Raw genomic sequence first — 21425 nt, forward strand, 5'->3', positions numbered from 1 at the left:
TGATTGAGATATTAGCTATCCAGACTCAATCATTTTTTGTATCAGGTTGTAAACATGTTTATTTCTACTGTAAAGATCGACTTTTTTAAATTGGTGTTTATGTGGTTTCCAGTACTTCTTGAGCCACACTCAAGTGGACACTCAAAGAACTGCAGTTCTTAACATTTCCTCATTGGCTTCAATTCTCACGGACGGAGGTTGCCGCTTGATCATGTCAGGCAACAGAACAGAAGCTTAAGTGGAGTATACCAACCACTTATCTTGGACCCTAAGTGAGATCTCTAGGTGCTGTCTTACTACTGAAGCAATCTTATCAACAGTTTAGAAAAGGAGTCTCTGCAGCCTGCCTAGCTATGCACTTTTTGTACAAATATTTAGGTAAGAGCACTCTGAAGCTAAGAACTTCCTTTAAAAAGCGGTCTGAGTCAGAGGGTTAACATCAAGAGGACCTTATAGGGAGAGAGTGTTGGAAGTAAGTCAGTCAATTCCCTGTTTTTAAAGGTTTAGGTCATGAAAATACCTACAAGCTCTTTAGCTAAATGTTCCTCGTGTGTCCCTCACAAGCCAGAGAGTTTTCTGTTTTTATACACCAGAACTGTGAAACTCTCTCCCTCTGGACATTACGCCCCCCACTGGCTGCATGCTTGAAAGTATAAAAGGTGCTATATTAATAAATATGAGCTGAGTTGAGTTTAGTTTAACCTTTTTTAAATTTCAAATTCCTACAATCATTTTCATTTCAGATCCTATTTTTTAATAGTTTTCTTGCCATCACTGTAAATTATCTTCTTTATTATTGACCACAAGTTCTCCGTCGGGTTAAAATCGGGTGAGCAGGCAGGCCAGTTCATGAGGTGATCGTCTTTAAAGCCCTGTGATGCCATCCTGTCCCGGCAATAACATGAGGCATGTGACGGTGCATTGTCATGCATGAACTCTGGCGTCTTCTTCACTTTAGTTGATTGACTTTTCCTACATGGAAGGAAACCTTTACACCATCCTGAACCCAGAAAGGACCAACAAGTTCATAACTAACAATGACAGCCCAGAACACCACCGCCATTGTAGACATTGTAGTCGAGTTGGAGCAGCGTGGCCACTTGAAATCCAACCAGAAATCCAACCAGAAATCCAACTAGAAAGCAAACTCTCAGGGACACCCTGGAAAAACTCCCCAGGAAACACAAAGATGGCCCAAGAGGCTTTAAAGGGTGAATAGAAAATGCTTGGGAGAAAAATAGGTCCAGCAAAACACAAATATTGTACTGTCGACACACTTTGATTGCTCCTCTCCCTATCTCTGAAGGTGAGCTAATGAGTCAGCACAGAGCACTGACACTCACTGGTATATATAAACTACCCACACCTGGTCTCAATCAGGACCAATCAGCCACACACACACCTGACTGCTCTGGGATGATTCGCCCATGAAACTCAAAAAGTAGAAAGAGTGAGTGCTCCTCACAGTAAGCATGTTCTCAATGTTTGCTATTAAAAAGACAATGTCTTGATTGTTGTAGCTAATTCCTAGATAGTTTTATTTCCAACTCTTGATATTACCCAATTTTTGACTCCGATGAAAGATCTTCTGTCTACATGAACATCTAAAAAGGCTAAATGGCAGAAAACATCCAAACATGAGTTGTTCTTTCTTTTCGTTTAGCATCAGTCTTATGGAATAGTGACTCTGGGAGAAGTCCCTTAATGAACCTACACTTGAGTCTCTGCAAACTTTGAATCTTTATGTAAAAAATTTAAAATGTAAAAGTATAAACTGATTAACCTGATGATGTAGACTGAAATGCTTTCAGGATTGAGTGGACTGATCATTACTTTCTGTGCATATCCACTTTGAGCATATGAGACTGGAAAGGGATATGCAGAAATTATGCGTATTTATATTTTGTGATATACCTTTTCCAAATAAAGAAAACATAAAAAATATCTATGTAAAATTTCATAATGTATAAATGTATACATTGCAATTTTATATTATTTTACACCTGTAGAATGTTTAAAATTGGCCTAAACAAGGATAATAAATGCTAGAAGTGTAATAAAGAAGTGGGCACTTTTCTTCATGCTGTAATGGGCTGAAACCAACGGCACTACCTTTCTGGAGAACGGTGCTGAGGAGTCTTGAAGGCTAGCTAAAACAGCCTCTTCCAGAATCTCCTCAGCTGTGTCTTTTAGGGGACTTGTTTATCTCTGGTGCCACCGGGTCTTACCAAAGCAGAATCTGCATTGATAGTAACAGGCTTCATTGCTGCAGCTAGGCTTATTCTGCATAAGAGCCCACACAAACCAGAGTTTAAAGAGTGGTTTAGACTCATGGATGAAACTGCTGTGCTTGAAAGCATGATTGCCGGACTAAACAATGCAAAAGGCAAAACTAGCCAAATATGGAAAGCCTTTTTGACTTCAATTGGGTGTCAATCAATCAATCTTTATTTGTATAGCACCAAATCACAACAAATGTTATCTCAAGACGCTTTTACAAAAATAGCAGGTCCAGACCGTACTCTATGTTAAATTATTAACAAAGACCCATCATCAAGACAGGATACGACCCATTCCCCTCTTACTGACAGGACTAAATCTTATCTCGTCTTCATCCACTATGAGCACTGCACCTCGCAGTATTTAGCTAGTTACAGCAGCAAGGAAAAACTTCCTTTTAACAGTCAGAAACCTCGAGCAGAACCAGACTCATATTCGACAGCCATCTGCCTCGACCGAGTTGGGGTTGGAAAGAGGGATAGAGGAGATTAAGAGAGAGAGAAATGATAGTGATGACATGAATAATAGTAGTACTAGTAGTAGTAGTAGCTGTTACCGCTCGGGTCCAGAAGGTCCGTAGCAGCTGGAGTATGAAATGTCCACAGCAGGAGGACATCTACGGCTGCGACTATAAAACACCCTAGAATGTATGGCATGTCCAAAGTACGGCCGGGGGGGCAATCCAGCCCAAGGTCCATTCATTTATGGCCCCAAGCTTCCATCTTAAATTGTGTTATTTATAACACAGAAATTAATTACATTCTGAATCATCTGTATATTTGCAGTTTCTTTCAAGTGCACAAACAAAACTAAAGTCAATCCAGAAACATCTCAAAAAGCTTCATATGGACAACCTGTCTAAAGCCAAAGCACAGAGAATTCTGCAAGACGGCATTAAAGAAGAAACACAAGAACTGTTAAAGCTGACAGGTTTTCAAATTCATGTTTTTATCATGATGAGAAAATGTTCTTGATGAACACTAAAAGTTCAGAAGACACAAAAGAGGACACAAGACAAGATAAAAATTATGAAATCATACATAAAAGGCAAAATTTGGTGCATAAAAAATGTTCAGAATGTAGGAAATTAATTATTTAGCTCTTAAAATGTTGTCTGCTGGTCAGAAATCCAGCTTGTGATCCTGTCATAGAAAAATAATGATACAATATTTTTTCCACATTGCCCAACCCTAATGAAAAACATTTTCTTCCAGAAGAAGATAAAGTTTGCTAATGTTTACGTGACTTGTGGAAAACTGAGGACTACCTAGTTACTGATTTATTGAGAACAAATTTAAAATAACTTATTAAATAGATATTTCATATATAACTTTTACGATTCATAAGTCTCAGTCGGAGCCAATGGCCCTGCGGTATTCTGACAACATCAAATATGGCCCTCTTTGAAAAATGTTTGGACACCACTGGTCTAGAGTGTGAATGTATTAAGGGAGTGGAGCTTATGTACCCAGGGTTTGTATACTGTCAGGGAACATGTATATAGGTGTGTATTTACAGATATGTGAATTATTGGACATTATTGTAGTGGTTTATTTATTTTTGTTTTCTTTTAGGGGGGGTGTCCTTTTTTGTATTTTTTTTTTCCAGAAAGAGAAATTTTGCTTTATTATCTATTGACAGTACACCCTTCAATATGTATGTATCGTTCATATTGTTTGCCTTTCATGTGATGAAGTCAATAAAAACTTAAATAACAAAAAGAAAATATTTTAAAAAGAAAAGTATTTGACAACACAATCACCAACATCCTTCAACCTCTTTATTTCACACTCACACCGTTTAAGGTGACAGACATGTTCCTTTATCATGACATCCCACTTTTTGTATCAAATATGACCCCTGGAAAATGTACAAATTGTCAATTTGTATTAAACTACACAGTATACTAAAAGTTTTGCAGAAAATTGCATAAAGTTTGTGAATTTTTTTCACACCAGCAGTTAACATTAAACAGTCCTCCATGTAAGGCTGTGCAGAAGCAATATGCTAGAGGCTTATCACTAACTGGCATGCTCTTATTGCTCCTGTCTTGTTGATATGTTTTTCCAATTGAAAGTGACTAAGACCTAGAAGAGGTTTACAAGAATGCAAAGGCACATGTCAGTGTGACACTTCCACCAAGAAATGTCTCTTTGAACGACACCTGTAGAAACATACAGTGAAAAACTCCTTTGTATCGGCGTCAAGCAGCACGTAAAGCAGTTATGGCACAAGCCAGTTCAGTCAGGGAGAAGGAAAGGATATTTTGCACCTTTTCATGATTGTCAGAGATGTTACAATCAACAATAAATAACAGAAAACAACTCGATTGGAATGACAAGATGTAAATTAAAATTTCAACACTATAGAGAATCCAACTGTCTATAAAATACTCATATAAAAGGCGTGAACATGAGGACATCAGAGTAACATAACTTATCTTTCTTTACACATACTGAAAGACAGCACATGGTGAAAGTACATTCTCTGCCTGACTGCAGATGAAAACTCAAGCAGGCGACCAGGCAGACGTGTGAGAGGACAGAGAAGCAATTAAAAAAATACAGTATACATGCCACTTCACCCCGACTGTTTCTGTCCATCCCCACAGTGTAAGCCGCTCAGCTCCATCCCTACAGTTTCTGAACAGCAGCCAATCCTCCAGACATCAGATCACAATTTTTCCATACAAGGCTTTTGAGTAGATGGCTGGGATTATTCCTTTGGAAAGAAAAGTGAAGCAAAGACCCGATAGGCTCCACGGGCAGCTGAAAAGGCACTGCAACGGGTCCAAGTCTATATCCGCCTCACATCTCTGCCCTCCGATTGGTTCCCTTGTCATGACCAGCTGTGTCATCTTCTGCTTCCTCCTCTTCCTCTTCATAGTTCTCTTCCTCGTTATTCTCTGGTCCTTTACCATGAGGCCCTTCCTTTCTTGGTCCTTCTTGGTTTTTAACTTCATCCTGGAACAAATATGAAACACAGAGCATGAGTGTTGATATACAAATTTGCTGATGTCAAATTTCTCACCTAAAGACAATCAATCAATCAATCAATCATTATTTGTATAGCGCCAACAGAGCAGGTCTAGACCATACTCTATGTTATATTATTAACAAAGACCCAACATCAAGACAGGATAAGCTCAAATCCCCTCTTACTGACAGGACTTAATCTTAAACCACCATGAGCATTGCACCTCGCAGTATTTAACTAGTTACGACGGCAAGGAAAGACTTCTTTTCAACAGGCAGAAACCTTGGGCAGAACCAGACTCAGACATTTAAAATCATTCGTCCTTCGTTTTAGCATATGTGGAAATTCCTTGACTTTTGTGCACTTATAAAGACAGGAACAAAGGTCAATCTATGCAAAACTATGGCAACTTCAACTTTACAGATCCACAAAAACGTAAAGAAAGGTGGTTAAATGTTGCTGTTGTTTTTCCTCCAGCTTATCTGTCCATATGTTTGAGATACAAAGGCCTTTAGCCGTTCTATTGCAAATAAATAGAAGAAAAGAGTCCCGTGTTAAGGTTCAACTGAAACACTGACCGTGCAGCAGTGGATGAATGAAGCTGAATGAAGTAAAAGCTCCACTGAGCTCAAGTTACAGAGAAACATAAGAGCATTCACTCATGAGGTGACACACAACATGAAGTTATGGGGGATAAGAGCCATACAGATACACAGTCATACTTTATATACACAGCTGTTACCTCCAGGTTGGATTATTGTAATTCCCTTTTAATCAGGTTACCCTAATAAGTCTCTAAAGACTCTTCAGGTGGTCCAAAACGCTGCAGCTTGAGTACTCACTAGAACTAAAGAGAGCACATCTCTCCAGTGTTAGCTTCTCTACACTGGCTGCCATAAAATCCAGAATATAATTTAAAATCCTTCTTCTGACCTACAAAGCTCTAAATGATCAGGGACCTTCATATCTTAAAGAGCTCATAGTGCCCTATTACCCCTCTGAAACACTACGCTCCCAACATGCAAGCCTGCTCGTCATACCTAAAATCTCTAAAAGTAGTATGAAAGATAGAACCTGCTGTTATCAGGCCCCTCTCCTTTGGAATCATCTGCCAGTCAGATTCTGGGAGGCAGACACCCCCTCTACTTTTAAGATTAGGTTTAAAACTTACCTTTTTGATAAAGCTTATAGTTAGAGCTGGCTCAGGCTTTGACCAGCTATTAGTTATGCTGCTATAGACTTAGACTGCCAGGGGAACTGATACCCTGGCATCCACTCTCTCCCCTCTCTCCACCTATCACCTACTTCAACTCACCCTGTCCCATTAAAGTTACTAACCATAGACTTTTCTGGAGTCCCTGAGCTCTCTTGTCTCGTAGGTTCCTCTGAGTCGCTGCCATAGATGTCGTGCTGCTGATACGGACGTGCTGGACTCCAGCTGCTACAACTACTACTATGCATCTCACCACTATCATCTCCTTCTCTTCATCTCCCTCCATTACTCAATCCAACCCCAACTTGGTCGAGGCAGATGGCTGTCTAACATGAGTCTGGTTTCTGCCTGTTAAAGGAAGTTTTTCCTTGCCGCTGTAACTAGCTAAATGCTGCAAAATGCTCTGCTCCTGGTGGATTAAGATGAGATAAGATAGAGTCTTGTCTATAAGATCTAACTGGATCTTATCCTGTCTCTATGTTGGGTCTTTGTTAATAATTGAACATAGAGTATGGTCGAGACCTGCTATGTTTGTAAAAGCGTCTTAAGATAACGTTTGTTGTGATTTGGTGCTATACAAATAAAGATTGATTTATTGATGCCCAATTAAAGTCAAAAGGGCTTTCTGGTTCTGCTTGAGGTTTCTGCCTGTTAAAGGAAGTTTTTCCTTGCCGCTGTAACTAGCTAAATACTGTGAGGTGCAATGCTCATGGTGAATTAAAATGAGATAAGATCGAGTCCTGTCAGTGAGAGGGAACTGGATTGTATCCAGTCTTGATGTTGGGTCTTTGTTTATAACTGAACATAGAGTATGGTCTATGTTTGTAAAAGTGTTGTGAGATAACGTGAGTTGGCGCTATACAAATAAAGATTGATTGATTATATTAATTATATTAAAGTCACAGTGAGACTGCATCATTTTTACACTCTTATTTTGAAATGCATATAACCGGTTGTTCATGACAGAAAGAGTAGTGGTTATAAATAAGTGAACATCACAGTTCACTGAGGTCAGCAGTCAGGGTCACTTACACAACAGAGAGTAAAAAGGGATCAAATGTCTTGCTCAAGGACACTTAAGCAAGTTGGGCTGCCGGTTATCATTATTCAACTCTACAGATCATATCACTTCCTAAAATGACTTCTTACAAATATCCACTCTAACCCAATGTGCAGCACCGTTTTGTAACAGTGTAAAGCAGTGAGTATAAACACTAGCTTTGATTGTTACAAAATTTGCACAAGTTTCTCAACAGATTTCCTCACAAGGACGAATTAAATAAAGGAAGTGTGCTGGGGTTGTAACCAGACACCCAACAGACTCAGCACCTGATCTCCCTCATTTATCAGAACACACACACGGGGAAGGTTCAAGTTACAAGGACAAAACACAGACATGGACACACACATGGTAACACAGCTTCATCCCTGTGTGCATCCAGTACAGCTGATACCTCAGTGTTGAAAGTATTACTTTTCGGATGTAATGCCAGATCATCTCAACAGGTAGAGAGGTGGAATGAACTGGGGTCATATTTATGAATATTGAAATCTGAGAAATGTTCAGTTCTAAGATGGTCAGTATCATTATTTAGTAAAGACTGATTTGTGTTGTCATTGTTTGAGCTGAATGTGATGTAACTTAAAAATGTATACAATTCTCATCCTTGTTTGAGCTGCACTGATGTCTATGTAAAAGACCTATGACAATTTTGTGGTGCAAATTGCAAATTGACGGTAATGTGTTACACCCTATTACCTCACAAGTAAGCCACACTTTCTAAAATGTATCAAGGGAAAAGTTAAATCTAGAAGTCTATCTGGATAAACTCCAAGCGGCAACCCCCGGTCTTAAAATATGAAGCCCATGCGGAAGTGCTAAAAACTGCAGTTCATCGAGTGTATGTGTATGTCGAGTGGCATCGTGTAGCTGTTATCAAAAGCCTAAAGGTCCGCCTCTTTACCTCACACTAGCTTGGATGAAGTTAGGTTGTGTTCAGCATTTCCAATATGGCACCTGCCTATGATTGGCTTCAAAACAGCACTCATGAACAGATGGGTGACGTCACGATTACTACGTACATTTTTTATACAGTTGATGGGCTAAACAGACTTGTGACCAACTCTTGGGGTAAATCTATGATAAAAACTTTGGACTTTGATTTCCCACAAAAGAACCCACCTGTTCTAAGTTATCCTCGTTGTATGGATCTTCACCTTCTTCCTCCACCTCGTCCTCTCTCTTCGGCCCACCAGCTATGTCCTCCTGGGCCTTCAGAACACCGTCAAAAAGACAAAAGACTTACATCAAAGTTTCATTTTAGGAGGAAAACTTACGATAATAATTTATCTCAAATGGGGTTAGAGTCAGTTTCTAGCATTGTGATGTCTGCAGCATTTTTATGAGCATGAGTGTCACACACCTCGTCCTCTACTTCCTCCTGATACTGGTCATCCAGTGTGTCTTCTTGTTGATCTGGGTTTCCGGCCATCTACATACAAGCAAATAGCACAAATCAAAACACCACTTTAAACTGTCTGTCTTTAAACATTACGTTCAGCATTGGTTATACATGCTGTAATACCCTCCACCTACATTAGCACTCAGTTGTTTTCTCTCAGCTGTAATCGCCGCAGTTATGTCAGCTGATGCTTGGTAAACTTCCCCGCTTCTCCCACTTCTCTTACTCACCACTAGTTCTTCCTCCACGGCAGGTTGTTCAGGCCTCTTGTGTGTGTCTATGTGCTGTGCTGGAGCTGCAGGCTCCTCCTCCTCCTCTCCCACCTCCTCTTCCTCTACTGTGACCCTGTTCTGCGGTCGCTCATCCTCTGCCTCTTCAAACTCATCTTCCCCTTGGTTGTTGGGGTCATCCTCAGGGTCCAGCTCACCCTCTGCAGCACCCTGAAGACAGAGTTAAGGAGATTAATGAGGAGATATAATAATAGTAGTCCTAGTGGCTGAATATTTGTTTTAGATAGCCTTGAACGCTTTATTAACACTAGATTAAGATGTATGGTATATTAATGCAATACAGGCGCTGTGTGGAGGGCCATTAATAAAAAGTGATTGTGGCAGTGAGTGTGCTTTAATGTTGGATTAATTGCCTTGTTGCTATTCAGGAGATTTAACAGATCACTGACTTGACAGACAAGTGGAAGATGAATGTGCCAGAGGAGGAAAGTGGACAGAGCGGATGAAAGAATCAATGTGTGGATGGATGGAACGCTGAATGGACGTATGACACACGATACACCGGTGTGAATGTTAAGTGACTGAATGTGCTGAAAGAATAGACAGCTAATGAGGATGCATGTGTTAACAGATGGAGCAGGCAGGCAGGATACACAGTCACCTGCTGATGTGGAGGCACTCTGTGATCTGCGTCTTGTCCCTCCTCCTCCTCCTCGCGTAACATGTGAACATCTCTCTCTGTTAGCACAGAACAATCACAAATCTATCAGATGCCAAGTTTTTTAAATGATGAATTGATTCGACTGTTACATCCAACGTTGTAATTCACCTTCTTCATCATCAGTGTGCCGGCCCTCCTCTCCCTGAACAATGTCGTTGTCCATATTCTCATACTCTGTCCTCTTCCTGGTAAGAATAGCGAAAGAACAGGGCAGTCAGAGGAGCACAAAGCATCTTGATTTAGGTGATTCTTTTCTAACTTTTTATGCAAAAGTTCTCACTGATTTGAATTCTGACCTTAGGTGTTCCTCTCTCATCAGCTGCTCCCTTCTGTCGAGCTCCTTGTTTTGCTGATGCTCCCTCTCCTGTTCCGCCTTAAGCCTCTGTGCCCTCTCCTTGAGCACCCTTTCTCTCTGGGCCTGCAGGGCCTCCTGCTGCAGCTGGATCTGCCTGCGCTCCTGGGCCCTCTGAGCCTCCAGACGCTGCTGCTCCTGCTGCTGCTCGTATGCTGATTTTACACGTGCGACCTGCGCGTGGGCCTCGTGTTCAGGATGAGGGGGAACCTTTGGAGAAGATGAAAACAGAGCAGGGTGAGTGAAGAGTTGCTGAAAGACAAACTTGGAGGTAGGGTATGCCTGTGCTTTGGAAAAGTATGCGATATGATGATACATGCTGGCAATGCTGTTATCATCACGCTAGTTAACTGAGAAAACATTGTTATTCAATTTTCTACAAGCAATAGTCTAAAAACACTATGTGGTGTGAACCAGTTCTGACCGGTTGTGGCTGGTGTCTTTGTTGATCCAGGGCATTCTCATCTGGCTGTTCCGGCTCAGGCTCCTCCGCTTCCTCCTGTTGCTCGTCCTGAGGCTGATCGGGGTCTTCCTCCAGCTTTTGAGGCTGTCCAGCTTGAGCCATCTCCTCCTCTGCCAGCTCCCTCTTCCTCTCTGCTTCTCCCTCTCCATCCTCCTCTTTTTCTGACAATGCATGCTGGGACTGAGCATGTGCCTCTTCTTCTTGATGCTGTAACTAAACCAAACCAAAGAGAGAAATGTGTTCATGTATTCATATCATTACTTTTGTTTCTACTTAGAAAAAGGATCCCAAAGATTCCCCATTACCCTGGACTCAGTGTCCTGATGGTCTTCCTGGTGGGCTGGCTCATCTTTGTGTGCCTGATCCAGTATGTTGGCCTGCTGGCCTTCATGGACATGGGGCTGGGGTGCTATGGCAGCTGCTTGTGGCTGCAAAGGTGAGGGGTGTCTTTCAGGCTCTCTTGGATTAGGCACCCTGTTGATAGATTCTTTCAGTTCCTTGTACTGATCCACCTGCACCTAAAAGACACAACATACACAACCAAAAGGAGGGCATGCTGTCATTTACAATAAACACATATTACAACAGAGGCTGGTAGGAATGCAATCAATTTTGGAGGCGTTTGCTCATTACTGTGAGCACTTTGTAAACGAAAATCTTAATCTGAGTTGGATGAAAATCAGGAGATCATTGCAGTCAGTCAGAATGAATTATGTCCTGTGCTGCTTTGGTTTTGATTCTGAACTTTTAGACACTGACAAATAGATGTTTTACATATTTTTCACTCTAGACCACATTGACAGAGCAGCCAGCCTGCTTCATGCAGCTGGAGTATAGTATAGTTAAAGTATAGTTTTATAATGTACTACACTACACTATAATACACTATACTATGATGTACTACACTACACTATACTCAAATATACTACATTACACTATACTATAATGTACTATACTACACTATACTATAATCTCCTACACTACACTATACTATAATGTACTATACTACACTATACTATAATATACTACACTACACTATACTATAATGTACTATACTACACTATACTATAATATACTACACTACACTATAACATACTACACTACACTATACTATAATGTACTATACTACACTATACTATAATATACTACACTACACTATACTATAATGTACTATACTACACTATACTCAAATATACTACATTACACTATACTATAATGTACTATACTACACTATACTATAATCTCTTACACTACACTATACTATAATGTACTATACTACACTATACTATAATATACTACACTACACTATAACATACTACACTACACTATACTATAATGTACTATACTACACTATACTATAATGTACTATACTACACTATACTATAATATACTACACTACACTATAATGTACTATAATACACTATACTATAATCTCCGACAATATACTTATTTCAAAGCTTGATCTGTGAGGTTACTCGACTGGTAGAAATGTTCAAGAATTTCTACCAGTCCAGTGGCCAGATTTGAATTACGATGACCTGGATGGCTGTGAACCTTAACAGACAAACACTACACTTACTGTAATGTACTATACATAACTATAATACATTTTATGATACTTTATTACACTATAATGAACTATACTAAACTATAATATACTATAATATACTCCAACCATTAATATAATGTAATAATAAACTGTACGACAATGTACTATATCAAACTATACTAAACTATACTATAATGTACAATACTATTGTTTTTGAAAAAAATTCTCCTTAATCAACCATCTCCTCCCTTTTGAAACCAGTTTACACACTGTCATCTGTACATATACACAAACTGTATAACCAGGCCAGGGGGGGATAAATTCTACACATTTTTGCTGAATTCCTCTCTTGTCTCTTTGTCTCGCTCCACTCTCTCCATTATGTCTCTCTGGCTGATCGGACGGAATGGCAGTAAATGCACTGCTCAGGCAGCCCTGACTAAACCAAACCCCCTGGAGTCAAGGAAAGAGTTTTGGGTATGCGTGTGTGAGAGAGGAGTATGCTCCTCCAACCAGAAGCATTGATGTAAAACAGGACAGGCTTCAAAATATATTAACAAGAAGAGGACAGGAATGTAGAGCAGGGTGAGGTTGCATCACTCAATGCACTTGGAAAAGAGGAGAGCGCTTCAAATATGTCTGAGTACTGTACAGTCAGTAAAGCACTCAGGTATTTTGAAGGTCAGTCTTGAAGAAAGACGGCACCATCTGATCTAATCAAAACTTTCAGCCCAACAAATCTTTTTTTCTTCCTTGCTTGGGCTTACATAGTTTACTTCAGCAAACATGCAATCTGCTTTATTGAGAAGGTGAACACAAAGGTTACAGGAGGGCTCTGAGGAATGCATAACAGTAAACACCCTTTTACATTTGCCTTGGATCCTGACTCAACTCAAAGCATCATCCGTCTCTGTATCCTAAAAAAATATTTTCACTCCTTCACTTGGCATAAAGATGTGTGACCAAAATACTTGTGATGCAACAGATAAGCATCAATCAGCTGTTTGTTTTCATGACTTGAGCAAGATAAGTGAGGCTTCATCTGTGTACCTGTGCTGCAGCCAGCGCACTCTTGTGGTCTTCCAGTGTCAGTGCGAGCAGGTCGTGGGATGTCTTCAGATCCTGATGCCGAATCTGAAAACCAAGAGCATTAACTCACACACATATATAGTTATATATGTATATATTTTATGAAGGTAGGCTTTATTTTCAGTGCCCAAAATGGTTTCTTTCGCAAAAGATTTGGTCTCACCTGTGCATCCTGTAGTTGTGTGTGGATGTCGTGGTGGGCTTTCCTCAGCTGTTTATTTTCCTCTCTTAAGTTATATACACTATCTGCCATCAAGAACAGACAGACAGGAAACCTCTGTCATATATATTCTACTGGAACATACTTGCAAAATATAAACATTTCACTTTTCATGACTCCTTTATATCCTTCTGACACATGATACAAAAAACATTTCAACCCTGGCGACAGACTTGCAGTATTTCATTAAGTCAGAAGATGGACAGAGTGAGAGTGTTCAATAAATACACCTCTACAGACTGCTACACTGCATGTCTGTGTGTCATTTAATGTTACATACAACAATGACGTACATATAAAACATCATCATGTGTACCTTTCAGCTGGGAGACCTCCACCTCTTTGGTTTGCTGCAGTTTCTCTAAGTGCACTCTGTGTTCATCCAGCAGTCGGTTGTGGTCCTCGCCCTGGACTTGGTGCTGGTCCTGAAGCTCGTAATACTGCTTCTTCAGGTCGTCATGCTGATTCTAACAGAGATTAAAGGCTACTGTCAATATTTGTCAGCAGCTTTCCACAGACATGAAGGATGCAGTGTGGTCAGGTGAGGGAGAGTGTGTGTGTTTATGAAAAACAGGCGGATTACAGAGGAGGAAGTCAGTGCTAACAGAGAGAGTCTAGGTGAGCAGACTGTACCTTTAGCATCTGATGCTGCACTTGGAGAGAGTTGAACCTGCTGTTGGAGTCTTGCTGTTTAGAGAAAAAGCAAAAAAAAAAGGTTGCATAAAAATGTCAAAAGGAGACTAATGACTTTGTAGTACATGTTATGTTATTGTTACATACACATGCACATAATCAAATCTAATGGTAACAACTGTTGCTGATCTATTTGTGGACTGTTTTAAAAAATACCAAGACATATATTTCACAATTTGACGGGGAAACTCACCTTCTCCTTGTTGATTGACTGTTGTGCTTCTACTTTATAAACCAAATAATCTGCAAAACAGAAACAGATTGTTATTTTACATCAAAGTTATGTTAAAAAAGGTGAAGGGAAAATAACTTGTTGGCTATCAGAATCACACATTTTATTTCACATCTCTTATTGAAAATTTAAAAATACATGTTGTTATATATAACTAGGGATGTCCCGATCAGCTTTTTTGGCCCCCGATCTGATTTTTAAATGTTGAATATTTGCCAATACAGAGTCCCAATCCGATACTTGTGTTTGCCTTTGTTTTAAGTTTAAAGCATGTTTCAGAATCAGCTGACTGTACACAGCGGAGACGTTCAGCTGGGGGCTGCAGCTGAGTGACAGGTCTCCACGGGCGCTTTTTTTATCTGCAGCCGGACTGATTCTGACCCAGTTGCACTCCCGGTTGACACCTTACCATGCTTAAATGCTAATTTTTCTCAATAAGAACGAGAAAAATGGACACTGAGGCCAAAATATGAATCTGTTCAGTTGTCCTGTTGCAGTAAATCCACATGTTAAAGTCTGAGTCTTCACTTTATGACAATGCGTCCACAGAGATTATTTATAAGCCTGCTCCTCATGTTGATATTCAGCGGGTTAACATTTTGCTGTTTAATACCATCAGTTATATACATTGTGTTATAAAGGAAAATTTGATTTAGGGGAAAAAAATGCATTTGACATTATTTTTGACATGGAACACGTTCACGTTTTTTAATGATTAAATGATAATTGATCGTTAACATTTCCAAAAATCGATCACGGAAAAATCTTGAAATTTACATCCCTAATTTAAAAAGATTTACCTTATTTGTTTTAATATTTAATACTTTCATTAGGGAATTGTTCACTTTCCATTTCTCTATAATTGTTCAGAAATTTTCCAACAGGGTATTTTTTTTGGATATTTTAGTTTTTTTTTAAGTTTTTTAAAGTAAAAAAAAAAGTGTGCTGTGGTTTTATTTGAGTTACGACACACCTTAAAAATGAAAAAGGATTACTTTGCTTACAAAGAAATATAAGAGAAAAAATATATATTGCAACTGTCCATTTCTGAGAATTGAAATAAAATAATAGTTATTTAAATTTTGAGTTCAATCCAGTTTTCTTGAAAATCGCAAGAGAATCGTGAGTGAATCGTATGGTGAACTAAAAATTGGTCGAATTGAATTGTGGGTTGAGTGTATCCTTACATCCCTAGGCGTAAATGATTGGATGAGATGATTGGCTCAAATGCTGATCACCGATCAATTGAAAAACGTCCAGATCGACTTTGATCCAATAGTTGAGATCGGGATCGGGACATCCCTAGTTATAACTCTGCTTAAGTAAGGTAATAACTAGGTAATGGGTCTCCTAAGTCCATATAAAACTTAAATTAAATGAAGTAATATCTTTAAAACAGACGCCTTAGTCTAAATTGACAGTGTAATAATGACATCACAGTTTTTAGGTCTTACAGCACTTTTTTTTATTACAGTCTATTTGTAGTTTATGTTGTATTCTAAGCCGTCTCAGAATGAGGAAAGAAATCCTGATAACGCCTCAAACAAAAAGTCAGAATTGAGTGTAAACATTATTTTCCTCACCTTCTTTGGCCTTTTTGTGCTCCAGCCTCTCCTTTTGAAGAGACTTCTCTAACCTGGAGCGATGCTCGTACACCACTGAAACAGAGATAGAGGGACAGAGGGAGGATAAATAAAGGAGGTTTGATGAGTGGTTTGAACTCTCTCTCTAAACAAGAAGAGAGCTATGATAAAGAAATGCCCTCTACATAAATGCTCCCACAGCGAGTCTTCTTGAACCAAGATATGGAAGAGGATGTGCATTTCATGGTTGATTTGATAGTTTGAGTGAGATTATATTAGTTCACTGAGACTGTGATTTTGTATGTGACGTGACGGTTCCCCTGCTGGTGGAAAGTTGTGGTATTCGTCACAGCACTGGTGGTCTAAATGTGTTTACAAGTACCAGTAGTGTGGTTTAGTCTGCTGCGTAGTACAAGCAACAGCACAATTATGGAGGTGATAACAGAAGAGTTTTTTGGAGTGAGAATATTTTGGTTTGCTGCGAGGTGAGTGTGTGGTTCATAATCTTAAAATCATACACAGTAGAAAAAAATAGTCCCCAGAGCTCCTTTACAACATGAAAGCCCATAAACTGAGATCCTGCCTCAGACGCTACATTCACCTCTGATCTCTTCAGCTGTTTCCCCTAAGCTCTGCTCATATCAAATAGTTTTTCATTCCCTCCGTCTGAAGCCAATAGCCACACAAACACAAACACAAACACACACACACACACACACACACACACACACACACACACACACACACACACACACACACACACACACACACACACACACACACACACACAGGCTCAGTGTGCTAATGTACTGTATATGTGTGATGTGTGTGTTTAAGTGTGTGTTGTGTGTGCTTATAAACATTCTGGTACAAAGGAAATTGAAGCAACAAATGACAGAGCAGGAAGGAAGCGTTGCGGATATGAAAAGGGGGCAGAAAAAATATTTCAATGAAACTGCATTCAAACTGCTGAAGTATTCTTCTTACATAAAGGACACATTTATAAAACACGCATACAAACAAACAGTACATGGTAAGCCATCTAATTGAGCGCACTTCTTCTCCTAACTGAATATACATATGTATGAGCTTTTGTCCCTCTGTGTTTCTTGTTATCAAAATTCATATTTCAGGCTTCTACATTCCTCAATTTGTAAACAAGGACTACTTTCTGCTTCCGCTCTCATTCATCAGCAGCACTGTTGTCTTAGTCTCATGTCAGAACTCCTCTTACAAAGACTACGCCCTCTTTTGTGGAGCATGTAAATGCAAAGCTGAATATAAACACTGTCAGTTTATTCAAACACGATAGCTTCTCTTTGATCATTCACCACATTCGGCTTGCAAGAACAAACGCCTACAGTAAAGCAAATTACTCCTCCTTTAAAGCTCTCTTAACTTGATTCGATAGTCTCACTAATGTTGTGTTTTTACTTTGAATCTGAAAATAGAAAATGCAGGAAGAGCTGGGCGATATTGAAATTGATGTTATCACTATAACATTTTTCATATCAATCAACATTGATAAATTATCACGATAAATATCAAATCTTTATTGCATTAAAATTGAAAGGCAGATTTTTGCCCCCGAGTGAAAGTTGAAGACAGTTTGTTAGGTTGTATCTAGATTGAGTTCTCTGATAATCTACTTAAATCCCTCATTTTTGATGGTGCTAACAGGAAGCAGGTCTTTTGGTGAAATTTTTGTATGTAGATTCTTATTTGTTTTTACATAATTTCCATAATTTGATTTACATTTACAACAAACAATTATCAAATAGTGTACTGTGTATCAGAGTATCATTTTGAGTAGTGAACTCCCCTTTAAAGCTAGGGTTGGTAGTCACGGAAAACTAGCATGAATTTGAATGTAGCATTTCCTCAGGGCTGCGTCTAACCCCTCCCCCCCTCCCCTTGGACCTCCTCAAAAACAACGCCCCCGCTCACATGCATGAGCGCCGCTGATTCGTGACTGATTCAAAATCGGTCCTCAGCACATCTTTTGATTTTTGCACTAGGTCAACTCATGTCTCACTCAGCGGTAAGAAAACACCAAAACATTATCATTGTGAAAGTTAAAAACACAAACAAACATGAAATGTTTGCAGTAGGCGGGCAGAGCGGCAGGACGGGATTTGATTAGTTTCATAATTTGGCTCCTAATGGCAGGGATTGGTTGGTGTTTTCCCAGGTTTACTCCGGCTGTAGATAGAGTCTTTTTTTCGTTCTTTTTTAAGAACACATTATGTATTGATTGCCATCGGGACATAAAGATCAGAGTATAACAAAAAGTGTATCTAAATCTGACTACCAACCCCGGCTTTAAGGTTACTTAGGGTTACGGGCAGAGGGATATTGCTACCCACAGTGCAGTGATTGCCTCACGTTTATTGCCTCACGTGTTAGAAATGAACAGCAGAAGTTGTCTCTGTGCTCTTCCTTTACCCACATCCTCAAAGTATATTTAATGAAGTGTATTAACTTAATATCAAAGCTGGGTTAACCCCGTCAGACTAACGACTCTGTTTGAACTGGTAGGTTTAGAGTTTTCTTCAGTGTCGCTGTCGCTTGTTTCAGCTGTTTACATTCCGCTCCAAACATCCTTAAGCCCCGACTACCTCTCACCCTGCAACATGATTGGCTGTTCAATGACGTCTTCTCCTTCTGTCTAATGTTGGGTGGCAACTAGCGTTAAAGGCACATTAGCGCCCCCTCAACATTTGTTACATTTATATTGCGAAAAATTCTAACACGCTTATTATCATTATCGAATTATCGCCAAGCCCTAATTGCAGGTATTTTTTTCCTACAACAGGCCTTTCATAAAATCTACCAAAGCATCTTAAAGTAATTTCACTGACACGTGTTGGAGATGTTGAGTGTTACTCTTACACGGTACTTTGCCTCAGTTTATGCAGCAATAAAATCTTTTACATGCTTTTTGGGTGAAATGACATTCAGCTGTTTTGTTCCATGGTTTTTGGTGAAGCATTCCCAAACTTCTTTGGGATTGTTGCTCCATTTCTCTTTGTCTCTAACCAGAGGCAAAGTATTTTATCACTCCAATCTGATGATAGGGATCACCTCTAAAGTCACATGTATTCTGGCACTGATCCTTTGTTGCAGTCTGGGGAAAGCCTCTGACTCTGAGTCATCTTTAACAACAATAACAAACAACTTTGGGCTGTGAGTGCTACGTCACCTTCTCTGCCCTTTTCTTCTATGTTCTCTCTGACTCTCTCTTGCTCCGGGCTTGGGGGGGCAGGGTGAGCTAACTGATGATGTGGCTGTTCCTTCTTCCCAGTGCCAACTCAACAGATTCCAGAATTAACTGCTAGTTAGACCGACGTTTATACTGTAACTGCACGATGGGGACAAAACTTAGAGGGTAAAAGTGGATCAGAGGGTTTGAGGACACAGAGGAAGGAAAAAAAATAGAGTGAAACAGGAAAGCTTGAACTGATGAGACAAGCAAAATAGGGAGAGCAGAGATGGGCAAACAAAGCATTGACTGTAGGGAAAGAGACAGACAGGAAAACGAACTGACTCCCACTGCAAGAGATGGATGAGAGTCACACTTACTCTTAAGGTCTTTTAAGGTGACTGCAGACAACCTAAGCTAATAAAAGGCACACATTGAATTCAATAAATTCACTAAGTTGCTTGATTGTCATTCAACTAAAACTTCAACTAACTAACTATACTTTATTTCATTTATTCTTATGGCTAAATCTCAACACAGATACCATTTTGACATTTTAAGATTCTATTGTTTCAGCTAAATTTGAGTTTTATGCTTTATTGTTGAAGTCTGGTAATGGTTATGACTCACATGGTTTTTCATTAGTCATTGTGACTTCATGGACATGGGGGAGGTTCAGTTGTTTGTAATGAGTGTTTTAAAGTCAGTGTTTTACAGTGCTTGCTGTCTCTGGTTTTATTTCCATCTGTGGTGATGATTAAACTACACCTATCTGGACTTCACTCATGACAAAAGGCCATGTGTTAAGATAGTTTAGCATTGGATTTCAGATCAGTGACACTCTTAGCGGCAAATACAAATAATAAACAAACATAATTAAGCTCTTGTTTAAGAAATGCAGCTGCTACATGACTGTCTATGCTGTCATCTCTGAAAACAGATCTGTAGACACTATTACCAGTGTGAACTTTTTTCCTTCACCCTCTCCAAAGTGGACCCTTTCAATGCTAATAATGCTCTTTCACTTTCAAAGTAAGACACACATTCGACAGCACACCCCCAGCTAGCTTGGACCAACACTAATGATGTCACGTATATTGAAGCAGTTCAAAGTGCGACAGCTAACATGTTTTAGTTAGTGATTATTGCTAAAAAGCACTGTACTACTACAGTTTTCAAAACAGACTTTTGAACGAACTAGCTTGTAGTGATTTTAATTCATCTTTATACAGACTTCTACTTATCTCTCGTATCTTAAAGAGCTCATAGCACCCTATTACACCTCTAGAACGCTACACTCTCAAAATGCAGGTCTGCTCATAAGATAAGATAAGATATACTTTATTTGTCCCCTGTTGGGGGAAATTCTTTTTGTTACAGCAGCTTACAACACGGACAGGGGAATACAACAATGTACTGACATAGTTAAAAAATGTAATAACAATAATAATAGCAATAACAAGGGTAGAATATAATATAATAAATTAAAATAAAATAACTTAAGTCTCTAAAAGTAGTATGGGAGGTTGAGCCTCTCCTTTATAATCATCTACCAGTCAGGGTCCGGGACAGACACCCTCTCTACCTATAAGAGTAGGCTTCAAACTTTCCTTTTTGATAAAGCTTATAGTTGGGGTGGTTCAGGCTTGGACAAGCTCTTAGTTATGCTGCTATAGGCTTAAGGCTGATTTATACTTCTACGTCTCCCCTACGCAGCAGGGGCTGACGCGGACATGAGCCCTACATACTTGTGCGTCGTTGTGTCTGTGTCGCGCAGCAATTCTCCGCCCAAACGCCTGAGGGCAGTATGGTCTCTCTGATAGCCGGCCGCCTGCTTCCGGTCCCGCTACGATCTCTGTTTATTTTTCCACAGAGTTTCAGAGTGTGTTATGTTAATCTACAGCTGATACATGTTGCTGTTTATCATACAGACATGATTACATGAAGAATAGAGAGGAGGAGATGAAATACACGGCCGATGTGCGGCCGATGTCTGGGATCCCGGAAGTGTTGTAAATGCGGGAAAGACAAAGCCGCCTAGCGGACCAATCACAGAGCTTGCGGTCCGCGTCGGCGGGGAGTTACATTTTGGAGGAGGTGCACGTCAGCTACGTGCGTAGGCCTCGGCGTAGGTACGGGAGCTACGTGGACCCCCGGCGT

The 21425-nt window shown here is 39.8% G+C and overlaps 1 protein-coding gene across 1 annotated transcript in view; it reads right to left on the bottom strand.

The window, feature by feature from the left end:
• Positions 1–4045: 4045 nt before the first annotated feature.
• The window catches only part of golim4a (golgi integral membrane protein 4a), a 30260-nt gene continuing 12880 nt past the window's right edge, over positions 4046–21425 (bottom strand). Inside the window, exons 2-16 of the mRNA XM_034701690.1 lie at positions 16064–16138; positions 14442–14491; positions 14189–14242; positions 13872–14022; positions 13499–13581; positions 13297–13380; positions 11003–11215; positions 10659–10910; positions 10179–10444; positions 9991–10067; positions 9823–9899; positions 9162–9371; positions 8893–8961; positions 8652–8741; positions 4046–5243 (exon numbers count right to left, since the gene is read on the bottom strand). Of these exons, the coding sequence (XP_034557581.1) occupies positions 5088–5243; positions 8652–8741; positions 8893–8961; positions 9162–9371; positions 9823–9899; positions 9991–10067; positions 10179–10444; positions 10659–10910; positions 11003–11215; positions 13297–13380; positions 13499–13581; positions 13872–14022; positions 14189–14242; positions 14442–14491; positions 16064–16138 (1907 nt within the window). The 3' untranslated portion in view covers positions 4046–5087. The remainder of the gene's footprint in view (positions 5244–8651; positions 8742–8892; positions 8962–9161; positions 9372–9822; positions 9900–9990; positions 10068–10178; positions 10445–10658; positions 10911–11002; positions 11216–13296; positions 13381–13498; positions 13582–13871; positions 14023–14188; positions 14243–14441; positions 14492–16063; positions 16139–21425) is intronic.

Source organism: Notolabrus celidotus, chromosome 14 (genome assembly GCF_009762535.1).
Source record: "Notolabrus celidotus isolate fNotCel1 chromosome 14, fNotCel1.pri, whole genome shotgun sequence".
NCBI classification, from domain to species: domain Eukaryota; kingdom Metazoa; phylum Chordata; class Actinopteri; order Labriformes; family Labridae; genus Notolabrus; species Notolabrus celidotus.